Source organism: Entelurus aequoreus, linkage group LG20, assembly GCF_033978785.1.
Source record: "Entelurus aequoreus isolate RoL-2023_Sb linkage group LG20, RoL_Eaeq_v1.1, whole genome shotgun sequence".
Classification (NCBI taxonomy): Eukaryota; Metazoa; Chordata; class Actinopteri; order Syngnathiformes; family Syngnathidae; genus Entelurus; species Entelurus aequoreus.
Window position 1 is genome coordinate 13,947,786 of NC_084750.1, and position 26,089 is coordinate 13,973,874.

The 26,089-nt window shown below is 37.8% G+C and overlaps 1 protein-coding gene across 2 annotated transcripts in view; it reads right to left on the reverse strand.

Annotated features, from left to right (window-relative positions):
* The window catches only part of vps50 (VPS50 EARP/GARPII complex subunit), a 481,936-nt gene that overhangs the window by 265,095 nt on the left and 190,752 nt on the right, over positions 1 to 26,089 (reverse strand). For both annotated transcript variants that reach the window (XM_062029406.1, XM_062029407.1), the window contains one exon: positions 21,406 to 21,538. In XM_062029406.1, coding sequence (XP_061885390.1) covers positions 21,406 to 21,538 — 133 coding nt within the window. The remainder of the gene's footprint in view (positions 1 to 21,405; positions 21,539 to 26,089) is intronic.

The following is a 26,089-nucleotide window of genomic DNA, read 5'->3' on the forward strand; positions in this document are numbered from 1 at the left end:
TCAAACACTTATTTGGAACATCCCACAGGTGAACAGGCTAATTGGGAACAGGTGGGTGCCATGATTGGCTGTAAAAGTAGATTCCATGAAATGCTCAGTCATTCACAAACAAGGACGGGGCGAGTGTCACCACTTTGTCAACAAATGCCTGAGCAAATGGTTGAACAGTTTAAGAACAACATTTCTCAAGCAGCTATTGCAAGGAATTTAGGGATTTCACCATCTACGCTCCGTAATATCCTCAAAGGGTTCAGAGAATCTGGAGAAATCACTGCACGTAAGCAGCTAAGCCCGTGACCTTCCATCCCTCAGGCTGTACTGCATCAACAAGCGACATCAGTGTGTAAAGGATATCACCACATGGGCTCAGGAACACTTTAGAAACCTACTGTCACTAACTACAGTTGGTCACTACATCTGTAAGTGCAAGTTAAAACTCTCCTATGCAAGGCGAAAACCTTTTATCAACAACACCCGGCTTCGCTGGGCCTGAGCTCATCCAAGATGGACTGATACAAAGTGGAAAAGTGTTCTGTGTTCTGACGAGTCCACATTTCAAATTGTTTTTGGAAACTGTGGACGTCGTGTCCTCCGGACCAAAGAGGAAAAGAACCATCCGGATTGTTATTGTCATGTCTGTTGATCACCAAGACCAAGACACCCCATGCCAAGACCAAGACCAAGACCCTCGCCAAGACCAAGACGCTCGCCAAGACCAAGACCTGCCACGCCAAGCTTCGCCACCCGACGCGCCACGCCAAGCTTCGCCACCCGACGCGCCACGCCAAGCTTCGCCGCCCGACGTTCCACGCCAAGCTTCGCCACCTGCTTCATCTGCAGTTTCCACGTCTGCCACGATGACGACGCATCCACCTCGTCGGCCATGGATGTGGCCAGTCCATGGGCGTCCGCCACGCCAGGTACGCCGACCTCCTCGTCGGGCCACGGATGTGGCCACTACCTGGTCGGCCGCCACGCCAAGTGCGCCCACCTCCTCGTCGGCCATGGATATGGCCATTCCCGGGTCGCCCACCTCGTCAGGTACAGCGGCGGTCTACGCGTCGCCGCCACCTGATCCTGCCCCGGTGGATTCGGGGGACACCTGGTCTGGCGACCCACCGCCATGTCCCCCTCCCGCCCTCCCATGACTCTCGACCCTGCCTTGTTTTATTTGTTTTTGGACATCTGGGATCTGTCCTTAAGGGAGGGGCTCTGTCATGTCTGTTGATCATGTTTTTGTTTTGGCCGGGGACACCTGGTCTGGCGACCCACCGCCATGTCCCCCTCCCGCCCTCCCATGACTCTCGACCCTGCCTTGTTTTATTTGTTTTTGGACATCTTTGGGATCTGTCCTTAAGGGAGGGGCTCTGTCATGTCTGTTGATCATGTTTTTGTTTTGGCCGGGGACACCTGGTCTGGCGACCCACCGCCATGTCCCCCTCCCGCCCTCCCATGACTCTCGACCCTGCCTTGTTTTATTTCTTTTTGGACATCTGGGATCTGTCCTTAAGGGAGGGGCTCTGTCATGTCTGTTGATCATGTTCTTGTTTTGGCCGGGGACACCTGGTCTGGCGACCCACCGCCATGTCCCCCTCCCGCCCTCCCATGACTCTCGACCCTGCCTTGTTTTATTTATTTTTGGACATCTGGGATCTGTCCTTAAGGGAGGGGCTCTGTCATGTCTGTTGATCATCTTTTTGTTTTGGCCGGGGACACCTGGTCTGGCGACCCACCGCCATGTCCCCCTCCCGACCTCCCATGACTCTCGACCCTGCCTTGTTTTATTTGTTTTTGGACATCTGGGATCTGTCCTTAAGGGAGGGGCTCTGTCATGTCTGTTGATCATGTTTTTGTTTTGGCCGGGGACACCTGGTCTGGCGACCCACCGCCATGTCCCCCTCCCGCCCTCCCATGACTCTCGACCCTGCCTTGTTTTATTTCTTTTTGGACATCTGGGATCTGTCCTTAAGGGAGGGGCTCTGTCATGTCTGTTGATCATGTTTTTGTTTTGGCCGGGGACACCTGGTCTGGCGACCCACCGCCATGTCCCTCTCCCGCCCTCCCATGACTCTCGACCCTGCCTTGTTTTATTTGTTTTTGGACATCTGGGATCTGTCCTTAAGGGAGGGGCTCTGTCATGTCTGTTGATCATGTTTTTGTTTTGGCCGGGGACACCTGGTCTGGCGACCCACCGCCATGTCCCTCTCCCGCCCTCCCATGACTCTCGACCCTGCCTTGTTTTATTTCTTTTTGGACATCTGGGATCTGTCCTTAAGGGAGGGGCTCTGTCATGTCTGTTGATCATGTTTTTGTTTTGGCCGGGGACACCTGGTCTGGCGACCCACCGCCATGTCCCCCTCCCGCCCTCCCATGACTCTCGACCCTGCCTTGTTTTATTTGTTTTTGGACATCTTTGGGATCTGTCCTTAAGGGAGGGGCTCTGTCATGTCTGTTGATCATGTTTTTGTTTTGGCCGGGGACACCTGGTCTGGCGACCCACCGCCATGTCCCCCTCCCGCCCTCCCATGACTCTCGACCCTGCCTTGTTTTATTTCTTTTTGGACATCTGGGATCTGTCCTTAAGGGAGGGGCTCTGTCATGTCTGTTGATCATGTTTTTGTTTTGGCCGGGGACACCTGGTCTGGCGACCCACCGCCATGTCCCCCTCCCGCCCTCCCATGACTCTCGACCCTGCCTTGTTTTATTTGTTTTTGGACATCTGGGATCTGTCCTTAAGGGAGGGGCTCTGTCATGTCTGTACATCATGTTTTTGTTTTGGCCGGGGACACCTGGTCTGGCGACCCACCGCCATGTCCCCCTCCCGCCCTCCCATGACTCTCGACCCTGCCTTGTTTTATTTGTTTTTGGACATCTGGGATCTGTCCTTAAGGGAGGGGCTCTGTCATGTCTGTTGATCATGTTTTTGTTTTGGCCGGGGACACCTGGTCTGGCGACCCACCGCCATGTCCACCTCCCGCCCTCCCATGACTCTCGACCCTGCCTTGTTTTATTTGTTTTTGGACATCTGGGATCTGTCCTTAAGGGAGGGGCTCTGTCATGTCTGTTGATCATGTTTTTGTTTTGGCCGGGGACACCTGGTCTGGCGACCCACCGCCATGTCCCCCTCCTGCCCTCCCATGACTCTCGACCCTGCCTTGTTTTATTTGTTTTTGGACATCTGGGATCTGTCCTTAAGGGAGGGGCTCTGTCATGTCTGTTGATCATGTTTTTGTTTTGGCCGGGGACACCTGGTCAGGCGACCCACCGCCATGTCCCCCTCCCGCCCTCCCATGACTCTCGACCCTGCCTTGTTTTATTTGTTTTTGGACATCTGGGATCTGTCCTTAAGGGAGGGGCTCTGTCATGTCTGTTGATCATGTTCTTGTTTTGCCCGGGGACACCTGGTCTGGCGACCCACCGCCATGTCCCCCTCCCGCCCTCCCATGACTCTCGACCCTGCCTTGTTTTTGGACATCTGGGATCTGTCCTTAAGGGAGGGGCTCTGTCATGTCTGTTGATCATGTTTTTGTTTTGGCCGGGGACACCTGGTCTGGCGACCCACCGCCATGTCCCCCTCCCGCCCTCCCATGACTCTCGACCCTGCCTTGTTTTATTTGTTTTTGGACATCTGGGATCTGTCCTTAAGGGAGGGGCTCTGTCATGTCTGTTGATCATGTTTGTGTTTTGGCCATGTGTTGTTTGTTTTTTGGACTCTTTTTAGTTCCTGGTTGCACTTCCTTGTTTGTTTGTTTCCATAGCAACTCATTCGTTTTCACCTGTCCTGTCACGCCCCTGTTTCACGTTTTGAGTCACGCACCTGTTTCCTCCGGAACAAAGAGGAAAAGAACCATCCGGATTGTTCTAGGCGCAAAGTGTAAAAGGCAGCATGTGTGATGGTATGGGGGTGTATTAGTGGCCAAGACATGGGTAACTTACACATCTGTGAAGGCACCATTAATGCTGAAAGGTACATACAGGTTTTGGAGCAACATATGTTGCCATCCAAGCAACGTTACCATGGACGCCCCTGCTTATTTCAGCAAGCCACGTGTTACATCAACGTGGCTTCATAGTAAAAGAGTGCGGGTACTAGACTGGCCTGCCTGTAGTCCAGGCCTGTCTCAATGACTTGCAAATCATTGTATTCCGTTTATATTTACATCTAACACAATTTCCCAACTCATATGGAAACGGGGGTTTGTATAAAGGGTAGTCCTTGGGAAAGTTTGTACCTTCTCTATACATCAAAGGCTATTTTTTCGCAGCGTCAATTAATATGCACGCGGAATTACCCCCCTGAGAGTTGCCAATCAGGACTTAGTTTCTCTGGGAGAACTCAAGGTTTCTCACATATGTTGACATTGTAGCTAGCAGACCAGCCCGGCACCCAGCGGACCAACCCTTAATCTCACTGTGAGGAATAGCATTAACGGAAGAAAAGATCTGTTCTGGAATTCAAACCCAACAAAAGCGGGGGGGAAAGCAAATCCCAGGAGGAATTAGTCAGGTTTAACAACTTCCTGAAATGAATGAAACATCAAGACGATCTAATTTGTGCAATTTCACTACAGGCATTTCTTATCGTAATCCATAACCCAGCGTATTATTCATTTAGGACATTTCTTTTTTTTATCGGTATTATTGTAGTTTTCAAACAAACCAAGCTGTTTGGCTTTTCTTACTAAAATGGCCCTTGACATGTTCTGAAAATGTAATAAATCAACTATTGAGATATTTTAAATACAACACTAAAAGCAGTTTGCTTCTTCAGCAATAACACCAACGCTAAAATAATGTTGTTGTTTTTGACTCACATATGAACTGGAAGTGCCATCCCATTCCTAACCCATAGGGTTCTACAGAGGCTTTGCAGCTGACGTCATCAGCCACGCCCATTAGCTTGCCGGTCACCAGTTCAGTGCCAATCAACGACTCACACACGCTTTCTTGTTAGATCTGCTGCTATTTGAGCTTGGAAATGCCGGAAACCTGCTGTGCTGTTGGATGTAGCAACAGACGAGGCGATAAACCAAATCTTAGCTTCTATAGATTCCCGGCAAACATCAAAAAACGCGATAAACGGACCGCGGCGATTTGTCGTGAGCGATGGAAACCTACGATGTACACAAGGATATGCTATGAACACTTCATATCAGGTAGGTAAACAAACTATTCACCCCCTGATTTGTTTCACAAAATGTGAAATAATACAATATGGGATGATACAAATATGATTGTTGAAAATGCTGGGGGTATTTTTAGAAAGGCCGCAAGAGCAGCTTAACAATGTGAGTTTTCATTAGAATCACTTCAGTAGTTTTTTCACAACCACACCGTTACTGCCACGCGGATTTGTAAACAGACAGTAGGCTCTTCTGTGTGTGCTTTTTCCTTACCTTGGTCATGAGAAGAAATCCATTCTTGTTTGGAATCTGCCATATCAGCCCATCATGCACAAAACCTGCTGTAAAATACTCGTAGGCATCCAGACTCTTGTATGCCTTAGAGGCCTACTGAAAGCCACTACTAGCGAGCACGCAGTCTGATAGTTTATATATCAATGATGAAATCTTAACATTGCAACACATGCCAATACGGCCGGGTTAACTTATAAAGTGACATTTTAAAATTTCCGGGAAATATCCGGCGGTATGATGACGTATGCGCGTGACGAAGTCCGAGTAACGGAAGTTATGGTACCCCGTAGAATCCTATACAAAAAGCTCTGTTTTCATTTCATAATTCCACAGTATTCTGGACATTTTTTGCAATTTTTTTAATGAACAATGAAGGCTGCAAAGAAGACAGTTGTAGGTGGGATCGGTGTATTAGCGGCGGACTACAGCAACACAACCAGGAGGACTTTGTTGGAGCGCTAGCCGCGCTAGCCGCCGACTTCACCTTGACTTCCTACGTCTCCGGGCCGCCAAACGCATCGGGTGAAGTCCTTCGTCCTTCTGCCGATCGCTGGAACGCAGGTGAGCACGGGTGTTGATGAGCAAATGAGGGCTGGCTGGCGTAGGTGGAGAGCTAATGTTTTTAGCATAGCTCTGTGCAGTACGGTTGCTAAGTTAGCTTCAATGGCGTCGTTAGCACAGCATTGTTAACCTTCGCCAGCCTGGAAAGCATTAACCGTGTATTTACATGTCCACGGTTTAATAGTATTGTTGATTTTCTATCTATCCTTCCAGTCAGGGGTTTATTTCTTTTGTTTCTATATGCAGTTAAAGCACGATGCTATCACGTTAGCTCGTAGCTAAAGCATTTCGCCGATGTATTGTCGTGGAGATAAAAGTCACTTTAAATGTCCATTTCGCGTGCTCGACTCTCATTTTCAAGAGGATATAGTATCCGAGGTGGTTTAAAATACAAATCTGTGATCCACAATAGAAAAAGGAGAGAGTGTGGAATCCAATGAGCCAGCTTGTACCTAAGTTACGGTCAGAGCGAAAAAAAGATACACCTTGCACTGCCTCTCTAGTCCTTCACTGTAACGTTCCTCATCTACGAATCTTTCATCCTCGCTCAAATTAATGGGGTAATCATCACGTTCTCGGTCCGAATCTCTCTCGCTCCATTGTAAACAACGGGGAATTGTGAGGAATACTAGCTCCTGTGACGTCACGCTACTTCCGGTACAGGCAAGGCTTTTTTTTTATCAGCGAGCAAAAGTTGCGAACTTTATCGTCGATTTTCTCAACTAAATCCTTTCAGCAAAAATATGGCAATATCGCGAAATGATCAAGTATGACACACAGAATGGATCTGCTATTCCTGTTTAAATAAAAAAAAAAACATTTCAGTAGGCCTTTAAGGTCCTTTCCAGTGTACGGAGACGGTGAATGGACGAGGTCATTATAAATGTCTGGGTATGAGAGATCGGGCGGGTCGGCTGTTGCAAAATGCTCAGGTGATTTTAGCATGCTTCTCGGTAAAAGGTACGGACCCGTTGTGCTAACAAGGTTCAACTTCTCTCGGTAACGTTCCTTGGACTCTTCATCCGAATGCACAACTTCATTGGATAGCAAATCAGCCATAATTCGGATGAAATCGGTGAAAATGTAGCGCAGAAATCAAACTGAATCTGTACGAACACGTAGGAACGAGCTGACCGGCAAGATGGCGGCGTAACACAAAGTCACGTGATAAAACCACGTGACTGCAAAGCCTCTATATCAGTGGTCCCCAACCTTTTTGTAGCTGGGGACCGGTCAACGCTTGAAAATTTGTCCCACGGACCGGGGGGGGGATTTTTTTTTTTTTTTTTTCCCCATAAAGAAATACAATCATTTGTGCTTACGGACTGTATACCTGCAGACTGTATTGATCTATATTGACATACACATACACAATATGTATATATAGTGTTTTTATGTTGATTTAATTTTTTTTGTATTATTTTATTTTTATTTTTATTTTTATTTTAATTTTTTATTTATTTATTTTTTTTTTAATTTCTTGTGCGGCCCGGTACCAATCGGTCCGCGGCCCGGTACCAATCGGTCCGCGGACCGGTACCGGGCCGCGGCCCGGTGGTTGGGGACCACTGCTCTATATGACCTTTTGCAGCTATTACAGCTTCAACTCTTCTGGGAAGGCTGTCCACAAGGTTGCAGAGTGTGTTTATAGCAATTTTCCACCATTCTTCCAAAATTGGTGAGGTCACACTCTGATGTTGGTGAAAAAGGCCTATGTTCTAAGTAGGGATGTCCGATAATATCGGCCTGCCGATATTATCGGCCGATAAATGCGTTAAAATGTAATATCGGAAAATATCGGTATCGTTTTTTTTATTATCTGTATCGTTTTTTTAATTTTTTTTTATTTTATTAAATCAACATAAAAAACACAAGATACACTTACAATTAGTGCACCAACCCAAAAAACCTCCCTCCCCCCATTTCTTTCTGTTATCAATATTCTGGTTCCTACATTATATATCAATATATATCAATACAGTCTGCAAGGGATACAGTCCGTAAGCACACATGATTGTGCGTGCTGCTGGTCCACTAATAGTACTAACCTTTAACAGATAATGTTACTCATTTTCATTCATTACTAGTTTCTATGCAACTGTTTTCATATTGTTTTACTTTCTTTTTTATTCAAGAAAATGTTTTTAATTTAGTTATCTTATTTTATTATTTGTTTTAAAAAGTACCTTATCTTCACCATACCTGGTTGTCCAAATTAGGCATAATAATGTGTTAATTCCACGACTGCATATATCGGTTGATATCGGTATCGGTAATTAAAGAGTTGGACAATATCGGAATATCGGATATCGGCAAAAAGCCATTATCGGACATCCCTAATAATAATGTGTTAATTCCACGACTGCATATGTCGGTTGATATCGGCATCGGTTGATATCGGTATCGGTAATTAAAGAGTTGGACAATATCGGAATATCGGATATCGGCAAAAAGCCATTATCGGACATCCCTAATAATAATGTGTTAATTCCACGACTGCATATATTGGTTGATATCGGTATCGGTTGATATCGGTATCGGTAATTAAAGAGTTGGACAATATCGGAATATCGGATATCGGCAAAAAGCCATTATCGGACATCCCTAGTTCTAAGTCATCGCAAAAAAGTGTTACAAAAAAGATCAGTTATAATAATACATAATGTTGGATATAGAGAACATACAAACCCTTTATTTATTGAATCAAAAATAATGAAATTCCACGACATAGTGAATTTGCAAACAGCTAAAATGATGCACAAAGCAAACTATAACCTGCTACCCAAGAATATACAACAATTCTTCTCAAAAAAAGAGGAGGAATATAATCTTAGAGAAAAACGTAATTTAAAACATTTGTTTGCACGTACAACACTTAAGACCTTCAGTATATCAATATGTGGAATTAAATGATGGAATGGATTAAGCAAAGCAATCAAACAATGTACTAATATGATACACTTCAAGAAACTCTTCAAACTTAAAGTGTTTACAAAGTACAAAGAAGAAGAACCATGACAAACATTCTCAATTTATTTCATTCATTCTTAAAGTAATCTTACTTATCTCATCATATGAAATATGACTTACTTCACCAATTATTATTATTAAATTCTTACTATTATTTATTTATTTTTATTGTGATTACTTATGGAGTTTATTGTGGATAAATTGTGAAAAGGAAGTGAACAAAAAGTATTAGCAACTGTTATGTAAAGAAAAGGGGTAGGATTAAATAAGCTCTGCTTCTTCCTACTCCTTTTCGAACATGTTGAAGAGAGAAACTGGAAATTGTGATGTATCACGTTTAGGGATGTTCAACTCTTTAATTACCGATACCGATATCAACCGATATATGCAGTCGTGGAATTAACACATTATTATTAGGGATGTCCGATAATGGCTTTTTGCCGATATCCGATATTGTCCAACTCTTTAATTACCGATACCGATATCAACCGATACCGATATCAACCGACATATGCAGTCGTGGAATTAACACATTATTATTAGGGATGTCCGATAATGGCTTTTTGCCGATATCCGATATTCCGATATTGTCCAACTCTTTAATTACCGATACCGATATCAACCGATATATGCAGTCGTGGAATTAACACATTATTATTAGGGATGTCAGATAATGGCTTTTTGCCGATATCCAATATTCCGATATTGTCCAACTCTTTAATTACCGATACCGATATCAACCGATACCGATATCAACCGATATATGCAGTCGTGGAATTAACACATTATTATTAGGGATGTCCGATAATGGCTTTTTGCCGATATTCCGATATTGTCCAACTCTTTAATTACCGATACCGATATCAACCGATACCGATATCAACCGATATATGCAGTCGTGGAATTAACACATTATTATGCCTAATTTGGACAACCAGGTATGGTGAAGATAAGGTACTTTTTAAAAAAATTAGTAAAATAAGATAAATAAATTAAAAACATTTTCTTGAATAAAAAAGAAAGTAAAACAATATAAAAACAGTTACATAGAAACTAGTAATTAATGAAAATGAGTAAAATTAACTGTTTTTTTTTGTTTTGTTTTTTTATTAAATCCACATAAAAAACACAAGATACACTTACAATTAGTGCACCAACCCAAAAAACCTCCCTCCCCCATTTACACTCATTCACACAAAAGGGTTGTTTCCTTCTGTTATTAATATTCTGGTTCCTACATTATATATCAATATATATCAATACAGTCTGCAAGGGATACAGTCCGTAAGCACACATGATTGTGCGTGCTGCTGCTCCACTAATAGTACTAACCTTTAACAGTTAATTTTACAAATTTTCATTAATTACTAGTTTCTATGTAACTGTTTTTATATTGTTTTACTTTCTTTTTTATTCAAGAAAATGTTTTTAATTTATTTATCTTATTTTATTTGATTCATTTTTTTAAAAAGTACCTTATCTTCACCATACCTGGTTGAATGAGTAAATGAGTAAAATGAAGTGTTAAAGGTTAGTACTATTAGTGGAGCAGCAGCACGCACAATCATGTGTGCTTACGGACTGTATCCCTTGCAGACTGTATTGATATATATTGATATATAATGTAGGAACCAGAATATTAATAACAGAAAGAAATGGGGGGAGGGAGGTTTTTTATGTTGATTTAATTAAAAAAAAAAAAAAAAAAAAAAAAAAAAAAAAAAAAAAAAACGATACCGATAATAAAAAAAACGATACCGATAAAAGACAAGTTGTCTAGTATGTTCACTATTTTATTTAAGGACTAAATTACAATAATAAACATATGTTTCATGTACACTAAAATTTTTGGTTACAATAAAGACAATAATGACATTTTTTGCGGTCCCCTTTATTTAGAAAAGTATTGAAAAGTATCAAAATACATTTAGGTTCCGTTACCAAAATAATGGTGTCGGGACAAGCCGACATTGACTGTAATGATACCAAGTACAAGAGCGAATCTAGTCGATACTACGATGATTACATTGATATTTTTTCGTTTCACAAACTCTTTTGTCGATTTTTATTGTGTATAAACCCAAGAAATACGTCCTTCGACACGGGATCACTTTAAATATGACCAATGTATGACCCTGTAACTACTTGGTATTGGTAGTATCACCCAAACTAATGTCAAGTATCAAAGAAGAGAAGAATAAGTGATTATTACATTTGAATAGAAGTGTAGATAGAACATGTTGAAACAGGAAAATAAGCAGATATTAACAGTAAATGAACAAGTAGATTAATAATAAATTTTTGCAGTTTGTCCTTAATAATGTGTACAAAATAATAGGTGTATAAATGACACAATATGTTACTGCATACTAATTAGGAGTCTTTGTTAGTTTACTTACTACTAAAAGACAAGTTGTCTAGTATGTTCACTATTTTATTTAAGGACTAAATTACAATAATAAACATATGTTTCATGTACACTAACATTTTTTGTTACAATAAAGACAATAATGACATTTTTTGCGGTCCCCTTTATTTAGAAAAGTATTGAAAAGTATCAAAATACATTTAGGTTCCGTTACCAAAATAATGGTGTCGGGACAAGCCGACATTGACTGTAATGATACCAAGTACAAGAGCGTATCTAGTCGATACTACGATGATTACATTGATATTTTTTCGTTTCACAAACTCTTTTGTCGATTTTTATTGTTTATGAACCCAAGAAATACGTCCTTCGACACGGGATCACTTTAAATATGACCAATGTATGACCCTGTAACTACTTGGTATTGGTAGTATCACCCAAACTAATGTCAAGTATCAAAGAAGAGAAGAATAAGTGATTATTACATTTGAACAGAAGTGTAGATAGAACATGTTAAAACAGAAAATAAGCAGATATTAACAGGAAATGAACAAGTAGATTTGTTTTTTACAGTTTGTCCCTCATAATGTGTACAAAATAATAGGTGTATAAATGACACAATATGTTACTGCATACGTCAGCAGACTAATTAGGAGTCTTTGTTTGTTTACTTACTACTAAAAGACAAGTTGTCTAGTATGTTCACTATTTTATTTAAGGACTAAATTACAATAATAAACATATGTTTCATGTACACTAACATTTTTTGTTACAATAAAGACAATAATGACATTTTTTGCGGTCCCCTGTATTTAGAAAAGTATTGAAAAGTATCAAGATACATTTAGGTTCCGTTACCAAAATAATGGTGTCGGGACAAGCCGACATTGACTGTAATGATACCAAGTACAAGAGCGAACCTAGTCGATACTACGATGATTACATTGATATTTTTTCGTTTCACAAACTCTTTTGTCGATTTTTATTGCTTATAAACTCAAGAAATACGTCCTTCGACACGGGATCACTTTAAATATGACCAATGTATGACCCTGTAACTACTTGGTATTGGTAGTATCACCCAAACTAATGTCAAGTATCAAAGAAGAGAAGAATAAGGGATTATTACATTTGAACAGAAGTGTAGACAGAACATGTTGAAACAGGAAAATAAGCAGATATTAACTGGAAATGAACAAGTAGATTAATAATCAATTTTTACAGGTTGTCCCTCATAATGTGTACAAAATAATAGGTGTATAAATGACACAATATGTTACTGCATAGACTAATTAGGAGTCTTTGTTTGTTTACTTACTACTAAAAGACAAGTTGTCTAGTATGTTCACTATTTTATTTAAGGACTAAATTACAATAATAAACATATGTTTCATGTACACTAACATTTTTGGTTACAATAAAGACAATAATGACATTTTTTGCGGTCCCCTTTATTTAGAAAAGTATTGAAAAGTATCAAAATACATTTAGGTTCCGTTACCAAAATAATGGTGTCGGGACAAGCCGACATTGACTGTAATGATACCAAGTACAAGAGCGAATCTAGTCGATACTACGATGATTACATTGATATTTTTTCGTTTCACAAACTCTTTTGTCGATTTTTATTGTGTATAAACCCAAGAAATACGTCCTTCGACACGGGATCACTTTAAATATGACCAATGTATGACCCTGTCACTACTTGGTATTGGTAGTATCACCCAAACTAATGTCAAGTATCAAAGAAGAGAAGAATAAGTGATTATTACATTTTAACAGAAGTGTAGATAGAACATGTTAAAACAGAAAATAAGCAGATATTAACAGTAAATGAACAAGTAGATTAATAATCAATTTTTACAGTTTGTCCCTCATAATGTGTACAAAATAATAGGTGTATAAATGACACAATATGTTACTGCATACGTCAGCAGACTAATTAGGAGTCTTTGTTTGTTTACTTACTACTAAAAGACAAGTTGTCTAGTATGTTCACTATTTTATTTAAGGACTAAATTACAATAATAAACATATGTTTCATGTACACTAACATTTTTTGTTACAATAAAGACAATAATGACATTTTTTGCGGTCCCCTTTAATTAGAAAAAGTATTGAAAAGTATCAAAATACATTTAGGTTCCGTTACCAAAATAATGGTGTCGGGACAAGCCGACATTGACTGTAATGATACCAAGTACAAGAGCGTATCTAGTCGATACTACGATGATTACATTGATATTTTTTCGTTTCACAAACTCTTTTGTCGATTTTTATTGTGTATAAACCCAAGAAATATGTCCTTCGACACGGGATCACTTTAAATATGACCAATGTATGACCCTGTAACTACTTGGTATTGGTAGTATCACCCAAACTAATGTCAAGTATCAAAGAAGAGAAGAATAAGTGATTATTACATTTGAACAGAAGTGTAGATAGAACATGTTGAAACAGAAAATAAGCAGATATTAACAGGAAATGAACAAGTAGATTAATAATGTTTTTTTTTACAGTTTGTCCCTCATAATGTGTACAAAATAATAGGTGTATAAATGACACAATATGTTACTGCATACGTCAGCAGACTAATTAGGAGTCTTTGTTTGTTTACTTACTACTAAAAGACAAGTTGTCTAGTATGTTCACTATTTTATTTAAGGACTAAATTACAATAATAAACATATGTTTCATGTACACTAACATTTTTTGTTACAATAAAGACAATAATTAAATTTTTTGCGGTCCCCTGTATTTAGAAAAGTATCAAAATACATTTAGGTTCCGTTACCAAAATAATGGTGTCGGGACAAGCCGACATTGACTGTAATGACACCAAGTACAAGAGCAAATCTAGTCGATACTACGATGATTACATTGATATTTTTTCGTTTCACAAACTCTTTTGTCGATTTTTATTGTTTATAAACCCAATTAATACCTCTGTCAACACGGGATCACTTTAAATATGACCAATGTATGACCCTGTAACTACTTGGTATTGGTAGTATCACCCAAACTAATGTCAAGTATCAAAGAAGAGAAGAATAAGTGATTATTACATTTTAACAGAAGTGTAGATAGAACATGTTAAAACAGAAAATAAGCAGATACTAACAGGAAATGAACAAGTAGATTAACAATCCATTTTTACAGTTTGTCCTTAATAATGTGTACAAAATAATAGGTGTATAAATGACACAATATGTTACTGCACACATCAGCAGACTAATTAGGAGTCTTTGTTTGTTTACTTACTACTAAAAGACAAGTTGTCTAGTATGTTCACTATTTTATTTAAGAAAAAATTACAATAATAAACATATGTTTCATGTACACTAACATTTTTTGTTACAATAAAGACAATAATGACATTTTTTGCGGTCCCCTTTATTTAGAAAAGTATTGAAAAGTATCAAAATACATTTAGGTTCCGTTACCAAAATAATGGTGTCGGGACAAGCCGACATTGACTGTAATGATACCAAGTACAAGAGCGAATCTATTCTATACTACGATGATTACATTGATATTTTTTCGTTTTACAAACTCTTTTGTCGATTTGTATTGTTTATGAACCCAAGAAATACGTCCTTTGACACGGGATCACTTTAAATATGACCAATGTATGACCCTGTAACTACTTGGTATTGGTAGTATCACCCAAACTAATGTCAAGTATCAAAGAAGAGAAGAATAAGTGATTATTACATTTGAACAGAAGTGTAGATAGAACATGTTGAAACACAAAATAAGCAGATATTAACAGGAAATGAACAAGTAGATTTGTTTTTTACAGTTTGTCCCTCATAATGTGTACAAAATAATAGGTGTATAAATGACACAATATGTTACTGCATACGTCAGCAGACTAATTAGGAGTCTTTGTTAGTTTACTTACTACTAAAAGACAAGTTGTCTAGTATGTTCACTATTTTATTTAAGGACTAAATTACAATAATAAACATATATTTCATGTACACTAACATTTTTTGTTACAATAAAGACAATAATGAAACACATTTTGGTACTGGTACCAAAATATTGGTATGGAGAAGGTGAAACATGACAGTGAACTCTTCAATATATTAAGTGCCAGCTAAAAAAAAAGGAATGTGTCAGTGTGGGCTGATGAGTGATTTTCAGCAGGCGTGGCACAGGTAGCCCCTCGTGTGAGCCAGAGGTCAATGTCACCTCAAAACACGGTTGGACCAATGAGACAACGCAGAAGCACGCACACACAAGAGGAGGGACTGTGAATGCAAGACCATGCAAAGACCAGGGACACCTTTCCACGGAGGTGACAGCCAATCAGCTGTTGGGATGATTGATGGCAGTCTTGGCAGGGAAATGAGCTGGATGTCCTCTCCCTGATGACATTTCATCAAATAAACAAAGGATGCTTACCACTATTTAAAGAACTACAGGACACTTCTACTACTCAACCTGCTCAGTGGCCTAGTGGTTAGAGTGTCCGCCCTGAGATGGGGTAGGTTGTGAGTTCAACCCCCGGCCGAGTCATACCAAAGACTGTAAAAATGGGAGCCATTACCTCCCTGCTTGGCACTCAGCATCAAGGGTTGGAATTGGGGGTTAAATCACCAAAAATGATTCCCGGGCGTGGCCACCGCTGCTGCTCACTGCTCCCCTCACCTCCCAGGGGGTGATTAATGGTGATGGGTCAAATGCAGAAGACAAATTTCACCACACCTAGTGTGTGTGTGACTATCATTGGTACTTTAACTTTACTTCTATGCCCTCAATGCAGTCATTTATTTATTTATTTTATTATTATTTTTTATTTTTATTTTTAGAAAAAGGAACATTTTATCCATCTGTCACAATCATAAATTGTCGGAAACTAACAAACGAGGATCTAAATTGGTGGGCCGCGAGAAATATCTGTTTCTCAGCCGTTGTAATACACTTTTCCACCACTTGTGGCAGTAATGACAATATCAAACAAACCGAAGAAGTTTCTTAGGTGCAAAAATGATGACTAAAGTGGCAAAGCTGTTTTCATTTGCACTTTAATTTTTTTTTTGACAGTTGAAAAAAACATATATATTGTTAATGTATTTTATTTTAGCACAAAAATATAATTGTAAGTAAATGCATTTTTCGTCAGTCCTTTCTAGGATTGTCCCGATACCAATATTTTGGTACCGGTATTTCGATACATCTCTAAATAAAGGGTACCACAAAAAATGGCATTATTGGCTTTACTGTAACAAAATATCTTATGGTACATGAAACATATGTTTATTATTGTAATTTAGTCCTTAATAAAATAGTGAACATACTAGACAACTTGTCTTTTAGTAGTAAGTAAACAAACAAAGACTCCTAATTAGTCTATGCAGTAACATATTGTGTCATTTATACACCTATTATTTTGTACACATTATGAGGGACAAACTGTAAAAATTGATTATTAATCCACTTGTTCATTTACTGTTAATATCTGCTTATTTTCTGTTTTAACATGTTCTATCTAGGGATGGCCGATATTATCGGCCGATAAATGCGTTAAAATGTAATATCGGAAATTATCGGTATCGTTTTTTTTTATTATCTGTATCATTTTTTTTTATTTTATTTTTTTTTAATAATTTTTTTTAATTAAATCAACATAAAAAACACAAGATACACTTACAATTAGTGCACCAACCCAAAAAACCTCCCTCCCCCCATTTCTTTCTGTTATCAATATTCTGGTTCCTACATTATATATCAATATATATCAATACAGTCTGCAAGGGATACAGTCCGTAAGCACACATGATTGTGCGTGCTGCTGCTCCACTAATAGTACTAACCTTTAATAGTTAATTTTACTCATTTTCATTAATTACTAGTTTCTATGTAACTGTTTTTATATTGTTTTTACTTTCTTTTTTATTCAAGAAAATGTTTTTAATTTAGTTATCTTATTTTATTATTATTTTTAAAAAGTACCTTATCTTCACCATACCTGGTTGTCCAAATTAGGCATAATAATGTGTTAATTCCACGACTGCATATATCGGTATCGGTTGATATCGGTATCGGTAATTAAAGAGTTTGGACAATATCGGAATATCGGATATCGGCAAAAAGCCATTATCGGACATCCCTAGTTCTATCTACACTTCTGTTAAAATGTAATAATCACTTATTCTTCTCTTCTTTGATACTTGACATTAGTTTTGGATGATACCACACATTTAGGTATGGATCCGATACCAAGTAGTTACAGGATCATACATTGGTCGTATTCAAAGTCCTCATGTGTCCAGGGACGTATTTACTGACTTTATGAATATAATATGATTTTTTTTTTTTAAAAAGAAAAAATATTTTGTGACGTATGTAATCATAATAGTATCGACTAGATACGCTCTTGTACTTGGTATCATTACAGTGGATGTCAGGTATAGATCCACCCATGGCGTTTGTTTACATTGTGACGCCGGTGAGCTATTGTATCCTCCTACGGTGTGTAGTAAAGCATGTTTAGCTATTCCTCGTCCTCCAGTGATAATGCTACTTGTAAGAAACTTACTTTATTTGTCGCCATGGAGGCGAGGATTAGTGATTTAGAAGTAGTGTGGCGTGGCAAAGCTCCAGGTTTTTTTTTAAAGAATTGTAGCAAAGCCTGCTTTTACTTTATTTGTTTTTTTTAACAAAGCTCCTCGATGAAGTCAGTTTGGACTTTGTTCTACATTTTTCCTGTTGGGTACTATTTCCTGTCCTGGTGGTCTACTTGTCGTAGTGTTTCCTGTTTGTGTTTTGTTTCACTTTGCGTTCTTTGTCCTGTCAGCACACCTGTTGCACGTTGTTCATCTGTCAAACACTAAACTACATCAACAGAACTAGAGATTTATCGGCCGATAATATCGGCAGACCAATATTATCGGCCGATAAATGCGTTAAAATGTAATATCGGAAATTATCGGTATCGTTTTTTTTATTATCATTATCGTTTGTTTTTTTTGTTTTGTTTTTTTGTTTGTTTTTATTAAATCAACATAAAAAACACAAGATACACTTACAATTAGTGCACCAACCCAAAAAACCTCCCTCCCCCATTTACACTCATTCACACAAAAGGGTTGTTTCTTTCTGTTATTAATATTCTGGTTCCTGCATTATATATCAATATATATCAATACAGTCTGCAAGGGATACAGTCCGTAAGCACACATGATTGTGCGTTCTGCTGGTCCACTAATAGTACTAACCTTTAACAGTTAATTTTACTCATTTTCATTCATTACTAGTTTCTATGTAACTGTTTTTATATTGTTTTACTTTCTTTTTTATTCAAGAAAATGTTTTTAATTTATTTATCTTATTTTATTTGATTCATTTTTTTAAAAAGTACCCTATCTTCACCATACCTGGTTGTCCAAATTAGGCATAATAATGTGTTAATTCCACGACTGCATATATCGGTTGATATCGGTATCGTTTGATATTAGGGATGTCCGATAATGGCTTTTTGCCGATATCCGATATTGTCCAACTCTTTAATTACCGATACCGATATCAACCGATACCGATATCAACCGATATATGCAGTCGTGGAATTAACACATTATTATGCCTAATTTGGACAACCATGTATGGTGAAGATAAGGTACTTTTTTTTAAAAATAATAAAATAAGATAACTAAATTAAAAACATTTTCTTGAATAAAAAAGAAAGTAAAACAATATAAAAACAGTTACATAGAAACTAGTAATTAATGAAAATGAGTAAAATTAACTGTTAAAGGTTAGTACTATTAGTGGAGCAGCAGCACGCACAATCATGTGTGCTTACGGACTGTATCCCTTGCAGACTGTATTGATATATCATGTAGGAACCAGAATATTGATAACAGAAAGAAATGGGGGGAGGGAGGTTTTTTGGGTTGGTGCACTAATTGTAAGTGTATCTTGTGTTTTTATGTTGATTTAATTAAAAAAAAAAAAAAAAAAAAAAAAAAAAACGATACAGATAATTAAAAAAAACGATACAGATAATTTCCGATATTACATTTTAACGCATTTATCGGCCGATAATATCGGCAGGCCGATATTATCGGACATCCCTAGCTGATATCGGTATCGGTAATTAAAGAGTTGGACAATATCGGCATATCGGATATCGGCAAAAAGCCATTATCGGACATCCCTAAACAGAACCAACAAAAATGGAGGAGGAGTAGCTGTGTACGTGATGAAGAACCTGAACTATAAAGTGAACAGGAAGTGAATAAAAGTTTTAGCAACTGTTATGTATAGAAAAGGGGTAGGATTAAATAAGCTCTGCTTCTTCCTACTCCTTTTCGAACATGTTGAAAAGAGAAACTTGAAATTGTGATGTATCATGTTGTATGCTTGCATGTTCCAAATAAACTCAAACTCAAACATCCAATTACCAAAGTTTTGGTTTACGAACCTTTAGATGGCGCTAAAGACAGTTGATTCATCACCGCCTTGTTATGTTTGTTTCATATAAAGGACTGTATCGCACTTTATTGTGTGTTTAAAATGTACAAACCTTAATTAAATTAGGGACTTTTGTCGAGGCTCGGACCCGTTATCCATATTTAGAAATTTGCTTTGCTATACAAACTTTTCGATTTACTAACCAAGAACCAATTAAGTTTGTAAATGTTATTTAGTCCCACCGATATATGCGTTAAAATGTAATATCGGAAATTATCGGTATCGTTTTTTTTATTATCGGTATCGTTTTTTTTTGTTGTTTTTTTTAAATTAAATCAACATAAAAAACACAAGATACACTTACAATTAGTGCACCAACCCAAAAAACCTCACTCCCCCATTCACACAAAAGGGTTGTTTATTTCTGTTATTAATATTCTGCTTCCTACATTATATATCAATATATATCAATACAGTCTGCAAGGGATACAGTCCGTAAGCGCACATGATTGTGCGTGCTGCTGGTCCACTAATAGTACTAACCTTTAACAGTTCATTTTACTCATTTTCATTCATTACTAGTTTCTATGTAACTGTTTTTATATTGTTGTACTTTCTTTTTTATTCAAGAAAATGTTTTTAATTTATTTATCTTATTTTATTTTATTTAAAAAAAAAAAAAGACCTTATCTTCACCATACATGGTTGTCCAAATTAGGCATAATAATGTGTTAATTCCACGACTGCATATATCGGTTGATATCGGTATCGGTTGATATCGGTATCAGTAATTAAAGAGTTGGACAATGTCGGAATATCGGATATCGGCAAAAAGCCATTATCGGACATCCCTAGTCCCACCTTATAATAATAATATAATTTATTTGTAAAAAGCACTTTACATTGAGTAAACAACCTCAAAGTGCTACAGTGTATTAAAAAAATTAAAATAAAAAGATAATAAAAAATAAATAAAATAAAATAACTAGAACAGCCAAATAGCTAAAACTAGTATGCATATATCTAAAAAAAAAAAGGTTTTTTAAGCCTTTTTTAAAAGCATCCACAGTCTGTGGTGCCCTCAGGTGGTCAGGGAGAGCGTTCCACAGACTGCGAGCGGCGGAGCAGAAAGCCCGGTCTCCCATAGTTCGTAGCTTTGCCTTCGGAGGTTAGCCTGTCCGGAGCGGAGGTGTCGTGTGGAGGATTTGGGGGTGAGTAGTTCTTTGAGGTAGAGGGGGGGCATTTCCTTGTTCCCTTCTTCAGTACTAGTTAATTATTGAGTGTATGCCACAGTGTTCTTTCGCTTTCTTAGTTACTGCTCGACCTGGGTTAACTTTGCTTCTGCCTGGCGCCTAACAAAGGGATGTCCTGCTTGCACTTTGCCTACCTTCTCTGCCTCCTGGGATCAGTATGAGTCACGTTTTTTTTTCTTTCTTCCTTCCCGGAACATCAAATTTGAGCTCATCTTCTCTCAAAAGTGGGGCAAACAAGTGAGGGAGATCTGGTGGTCATAAACAGGCTCTAGGTGCACATTTTACTGTAGAACAATATTAAAAAGTCTGTTTTTCGTCATAAGGGGCCTTTAAAAATGATGTGTTGAAATCATTTGTTTCCTCTAAAGGATTATTGTGGAGAATCTCTCTATGGCAGCAGAAGTGTATACAGTACCTGGTGTTGGCGTGGATGCCTGCTGGTCGTGCTCCTCATGCCACTGAATAGTGCGGTGGTAGCTCAGCATCACTTCCCACAATGCCTTGCAGAGGTCGGTCAAACACGGGATGTAGCTGTCCAGAGTGATATGCTGCAAACACAGAGGTGATGACAACACTGATATTGTTCCATAGAGGAGAAGAATGAAAGGTTAAAATGGCATTATAACATGTGCTGTTGTACTCTGCATCATTTCATAATAATAATAATAATAATAATAATTAGGGATGTCCGATAATGGCTTTTTGCAGATATCCGATATTCCGATATTGTCCAACTCTTTAATTACAAAAAACGAATACATTATTATTAGAGATGTCCAATAATATCGGCCTGCCGATATTATCGGCCGATATATGCGTTAAAATGTAATATCGGAAATTATCGGTATCGTTTTTTTTATTATCGGTATCGTTTTTTTTTTGTTTTTTTTTTTTAATTAAATCAACATAAAAAACACAAGATACACTTACAAATTAGGCATAATAATGTGTTAATTCCACGACTGTATATATTGGTTGATATCGGTATCGGTTGATATTAGGGATGTCCGATAATGGCTTTTTGCCGATATTCCGATATTGTCCAACTCTTTAATTACCGATACCGATATCAACCGATACCGATATCAACCGATATATACAGTCGTTTATGCCTAATTTGGACAACCAGGTATGGTGAAGATAAGGTACTTTTTAAAAAAATGAATCAAATAAAATAAGATAAATAAATTAAAAACATTTTCTTGAATAAAAAAGAAAGTAAAACAATATAAAAACAGTTACATAGAAACTAGTAATGAATGAAAATGTGTAAAATTAACTGTTAAAGGTTAGTACTATTAGTGGAGCAGCAGCACGCACAATCATGTGTGCTTACGGACTGTATCCCTTGCAGACTGTATTGATATATATTGATATATAATGTAGGAACCAGAATATTAATAACAGAAAGAAACAACCCTTTTGTGTGAATGAGTGTAAATGGGGGAGGGAGGTTTTTTGGGTTGGTGCACTAATTGTAAGTGTATCTTGTGTTTTTTATGTTGATTTAATTTAAAAAAAACAAAAACAAAAAAAACGATACCGATAATAAAAAAAACGATACCGATAATTTCCGATATTACATTTTAACGCATATCGGCAGGCCGATATTATCGGACATCTCTAATAATAATGTATTCGTTTTTTGTAATTAATGCTCATGGTTGTTATTCACGGACATTGCATAGAAAAATATTTTAGTGTAACTGTTTATTAACATAAACACCGGTACCAAAATGTACTTTGACACTTTTCTAAATAAAGGGGACCACAAAAAAATGGCATCACTGTCTTTATTTTAACAAAAGATGTTAGTGTACATGAAACTTGCAATTTAGTCCTTAAATAAAATAGTGAACATACTAGACAACTTGTCTTTTAGTAGTAAGTAAACAAACAAAGACTCCTAATTAGTCCATGCAGTAACATATTGTGTCATTTATACACCTATTATTTTGTACACATCATGAGGGACAAACTGTAAAAAATGGATTATTAATCTACTTGTTCATTTACTGCTAATATCTGCTTACGTTGTCTTTTAACATGTTCTATCTACACTTCTGTTAAAATGTAATAATCACTTATTCTTCTGTTGTTTGATACTCTACATTAGTTTTGGATGATACCACACATTTAGGTATTGATCCGATACCAAGTAGTTACAGGATCATACATTGGTCATATTCAAAGTCCTCATGTGTCCAGGGACGTATTTCCTGACTTTATAAACATAATATGAATTGTTTTTAAACAAAAAAAGATTTTGTGATGCTAAAAAAAATACCGATGTAATCAAAGTAGTATCGACTAGATATGCTATTGTACTTGGTATCATTACAGTGGATGTCAGGTGTAGATCCACCCATGGCGTTTGTTTACATTATGATGCCGGTGAGCTATTGTATCCTCCTACGGTGTGTAGTGAAGCATGTTTAGCTATTCCTTACTTTATTTGTCGCCATGGAGACAAGGCTTTGTGATTTAGAAGTACCTAAAACACTGCCGACTGCGGATGGACTCTTATGTTTGACTGCCATCATTTTCCAGTCTACACGTATCTCTTATGTATGACTGCCATCATATTGCTGTCTACACGTATCTCTTATGTGTGACTGCCATCATAATGCAGTCTACACGTATCTCTTATGTGTGACTGCCATCATATTGCAGTCTACACGTATCTCTTATGTTGGACTGCCATCTACTAGTCACACTTATCATTAGGGATGTCCGATAATGGCTTTTTGCCGATATCCGATATTCCGATATTGTCCAACTCTTTAATTACCGATACCGATATCAACCGATACCGATATCAACCGATATATACAGTCGTGGAATCAACACATTATTATGCCTAATTTGGACAACCAGGTATGGTGAAGATAAGGTACTTTTTAAAAAAAATTAATCAAATAAAATAAGATAAATAAATTTATAAACATTTTCTTGAATAAAAAAGAAAGTAAAACAATATAAAAACAGTTACATAGAAACTAGTAATGAATGAAAATGAGTAAAATTAACTGTTAAAGGTTAGTACTATTAGTGGACCAGCAGCACGCACAATCATGTGTGCTTACGGACTGTATCCCTTGCGGACTGTATTGATATATATTGATATATAATGTAGGAACCAGAATATTGATAACAGAAAGAAATGGGGGGAGGGAGGTTTTTTGGGTTGGTGCACTAATTGTAAGTGTATCTTGTGTTTTTTATGTTGATTTAATTTAAAAAAAAAACAAAAAAAAAACGATACCGATAATAAAAAAACTGATACCGATAATTTCCGATATTACAATTTAACGCATATATCGGCTGATAATATCGGCAGGCTGATATTATCGGACATCTCTAATAATAATGTATTCGTTTTTTGTAATTAATGCTCATGGTTGTTATTCACGGACATTGCATAGAAAAATATTTTAGTGTAACTGTTTATTAACATAAACACCGGTACCAAAATGCACTTTGATACTTTTCTAAATAAAGGGGACCACAAAAAATGGCATTACTGTCTTTATTTTAACAAAAGATGTTAGTGTACATGAAACTTGCAATTTAGTCCTTAAATAAAATAGTGAACATACTAGACAACTTGTCTTTTAGTAGTAAGTAAACAAACAAAGACTCCTAATTAGTCTATGCAGTAACATATTGTGTCATTTATACACCTATTATTTTGTACACATCATGAGGGACAAACTGTAAAAAATGGATTACTAATCTACTTGTTCATTTACTGCTAATATCTGCTTACGTTGTCTTTTAACATGTTCTATCTACACTTCTGTTAAAATGTAATAATCACTTATTCTTCTCTTGTTTTGATACTTTACATTAGTTTTGGATGATACCACACATTTAGGTATCGATCCGATACCAAGTAGTTACAGGATCATACATTGGTCATATTCAAAGTCCTCATGTGTCCAGGGACGTATTTCCTGACTTTATAAACATAATATGAATTGATGTTAGTGATGTTGTCACTATTGTAATGTCATGTGTTGTGAAAGAGTGCAAAGTTGGTTGAACTCCGCATGAAAGTCATGATTCAAACACAGTGATGGAGGAGAGTGGAGTGCTCACCTCGCACAGGACAAACACTCATGTACGTCCAGGTGGATAGTGTCAAACGCAAGGCAAGAACGTGCCATGTATTTCACTCTCCGTGTTCTCAAGGAGCCAACTATGTCAGGAGCATGTTGCCAAGCAACTGTGGCACAGGAAGACCGTATATGGTTAGGAGGAGTGGGTTTAATGAGCTGTACAACCTCAGCGACACACAATCACTGCTGGTATTGTGTGAGTGTGTGAGCATCTGTGCTGCGTCTGCCTCTGCTGAACTCAATCTTGCCTGACAGAAGCTCCATATTGCAACTGAAAAATGCTTGGAGCCGGCTAGACCTGTACTAGTTTTGTCAACAATCTTTTTTTATCTGCCGAAGACCGGCATCCATCAAAACGCACTTAAAGGCCTACTGAAAGCCACTACTAGCGACCACGCAGTCTGATAGTTTATATATCAATGATGAAATCTTAACATTGCAACACATGCCGATACGGCCGGGTTAACTTATAAAGTGACATTTTAAACTTCCCGGGAAACTTCCGCTTGAAAACGTGGCGGTATGATGACGTATGCGCGTGACGTCACGAGGGCAAGGGAAGTGTTTGGACCCAATTCAAATACCTCGGTTTTCTTCGACAAAATTCCACAGTATTCTGGACATCTGTGTTGGTGAATCTTTTTGCAATTTGTTTAATGGACAATGGAGGCTGCAAATAAGAAAGCTGTAGGTGGGATCGGTGTATTAGCGGCGGGCTGCAGCAACACCAACACCAGGAGGTTGTGTTGTGTTTTGAGCAGGATAGCAGACGCACTACGGTGAGTACAGCTTTGGCTTCCAAACATTTGATCGCTTGCCCGTACGTGCGTGTCGATATGTGCATGTCACGTACGTAACTTTGTTTAAAATGAGAGAATCATGAGAGAATCAATCAATCAATCAAAGTTTATTTATATAGCCCAAAGTCACAAGTGTCTCAAAAGGCTGCACAAGCCACAGAAGATGTTGTGATCCAAG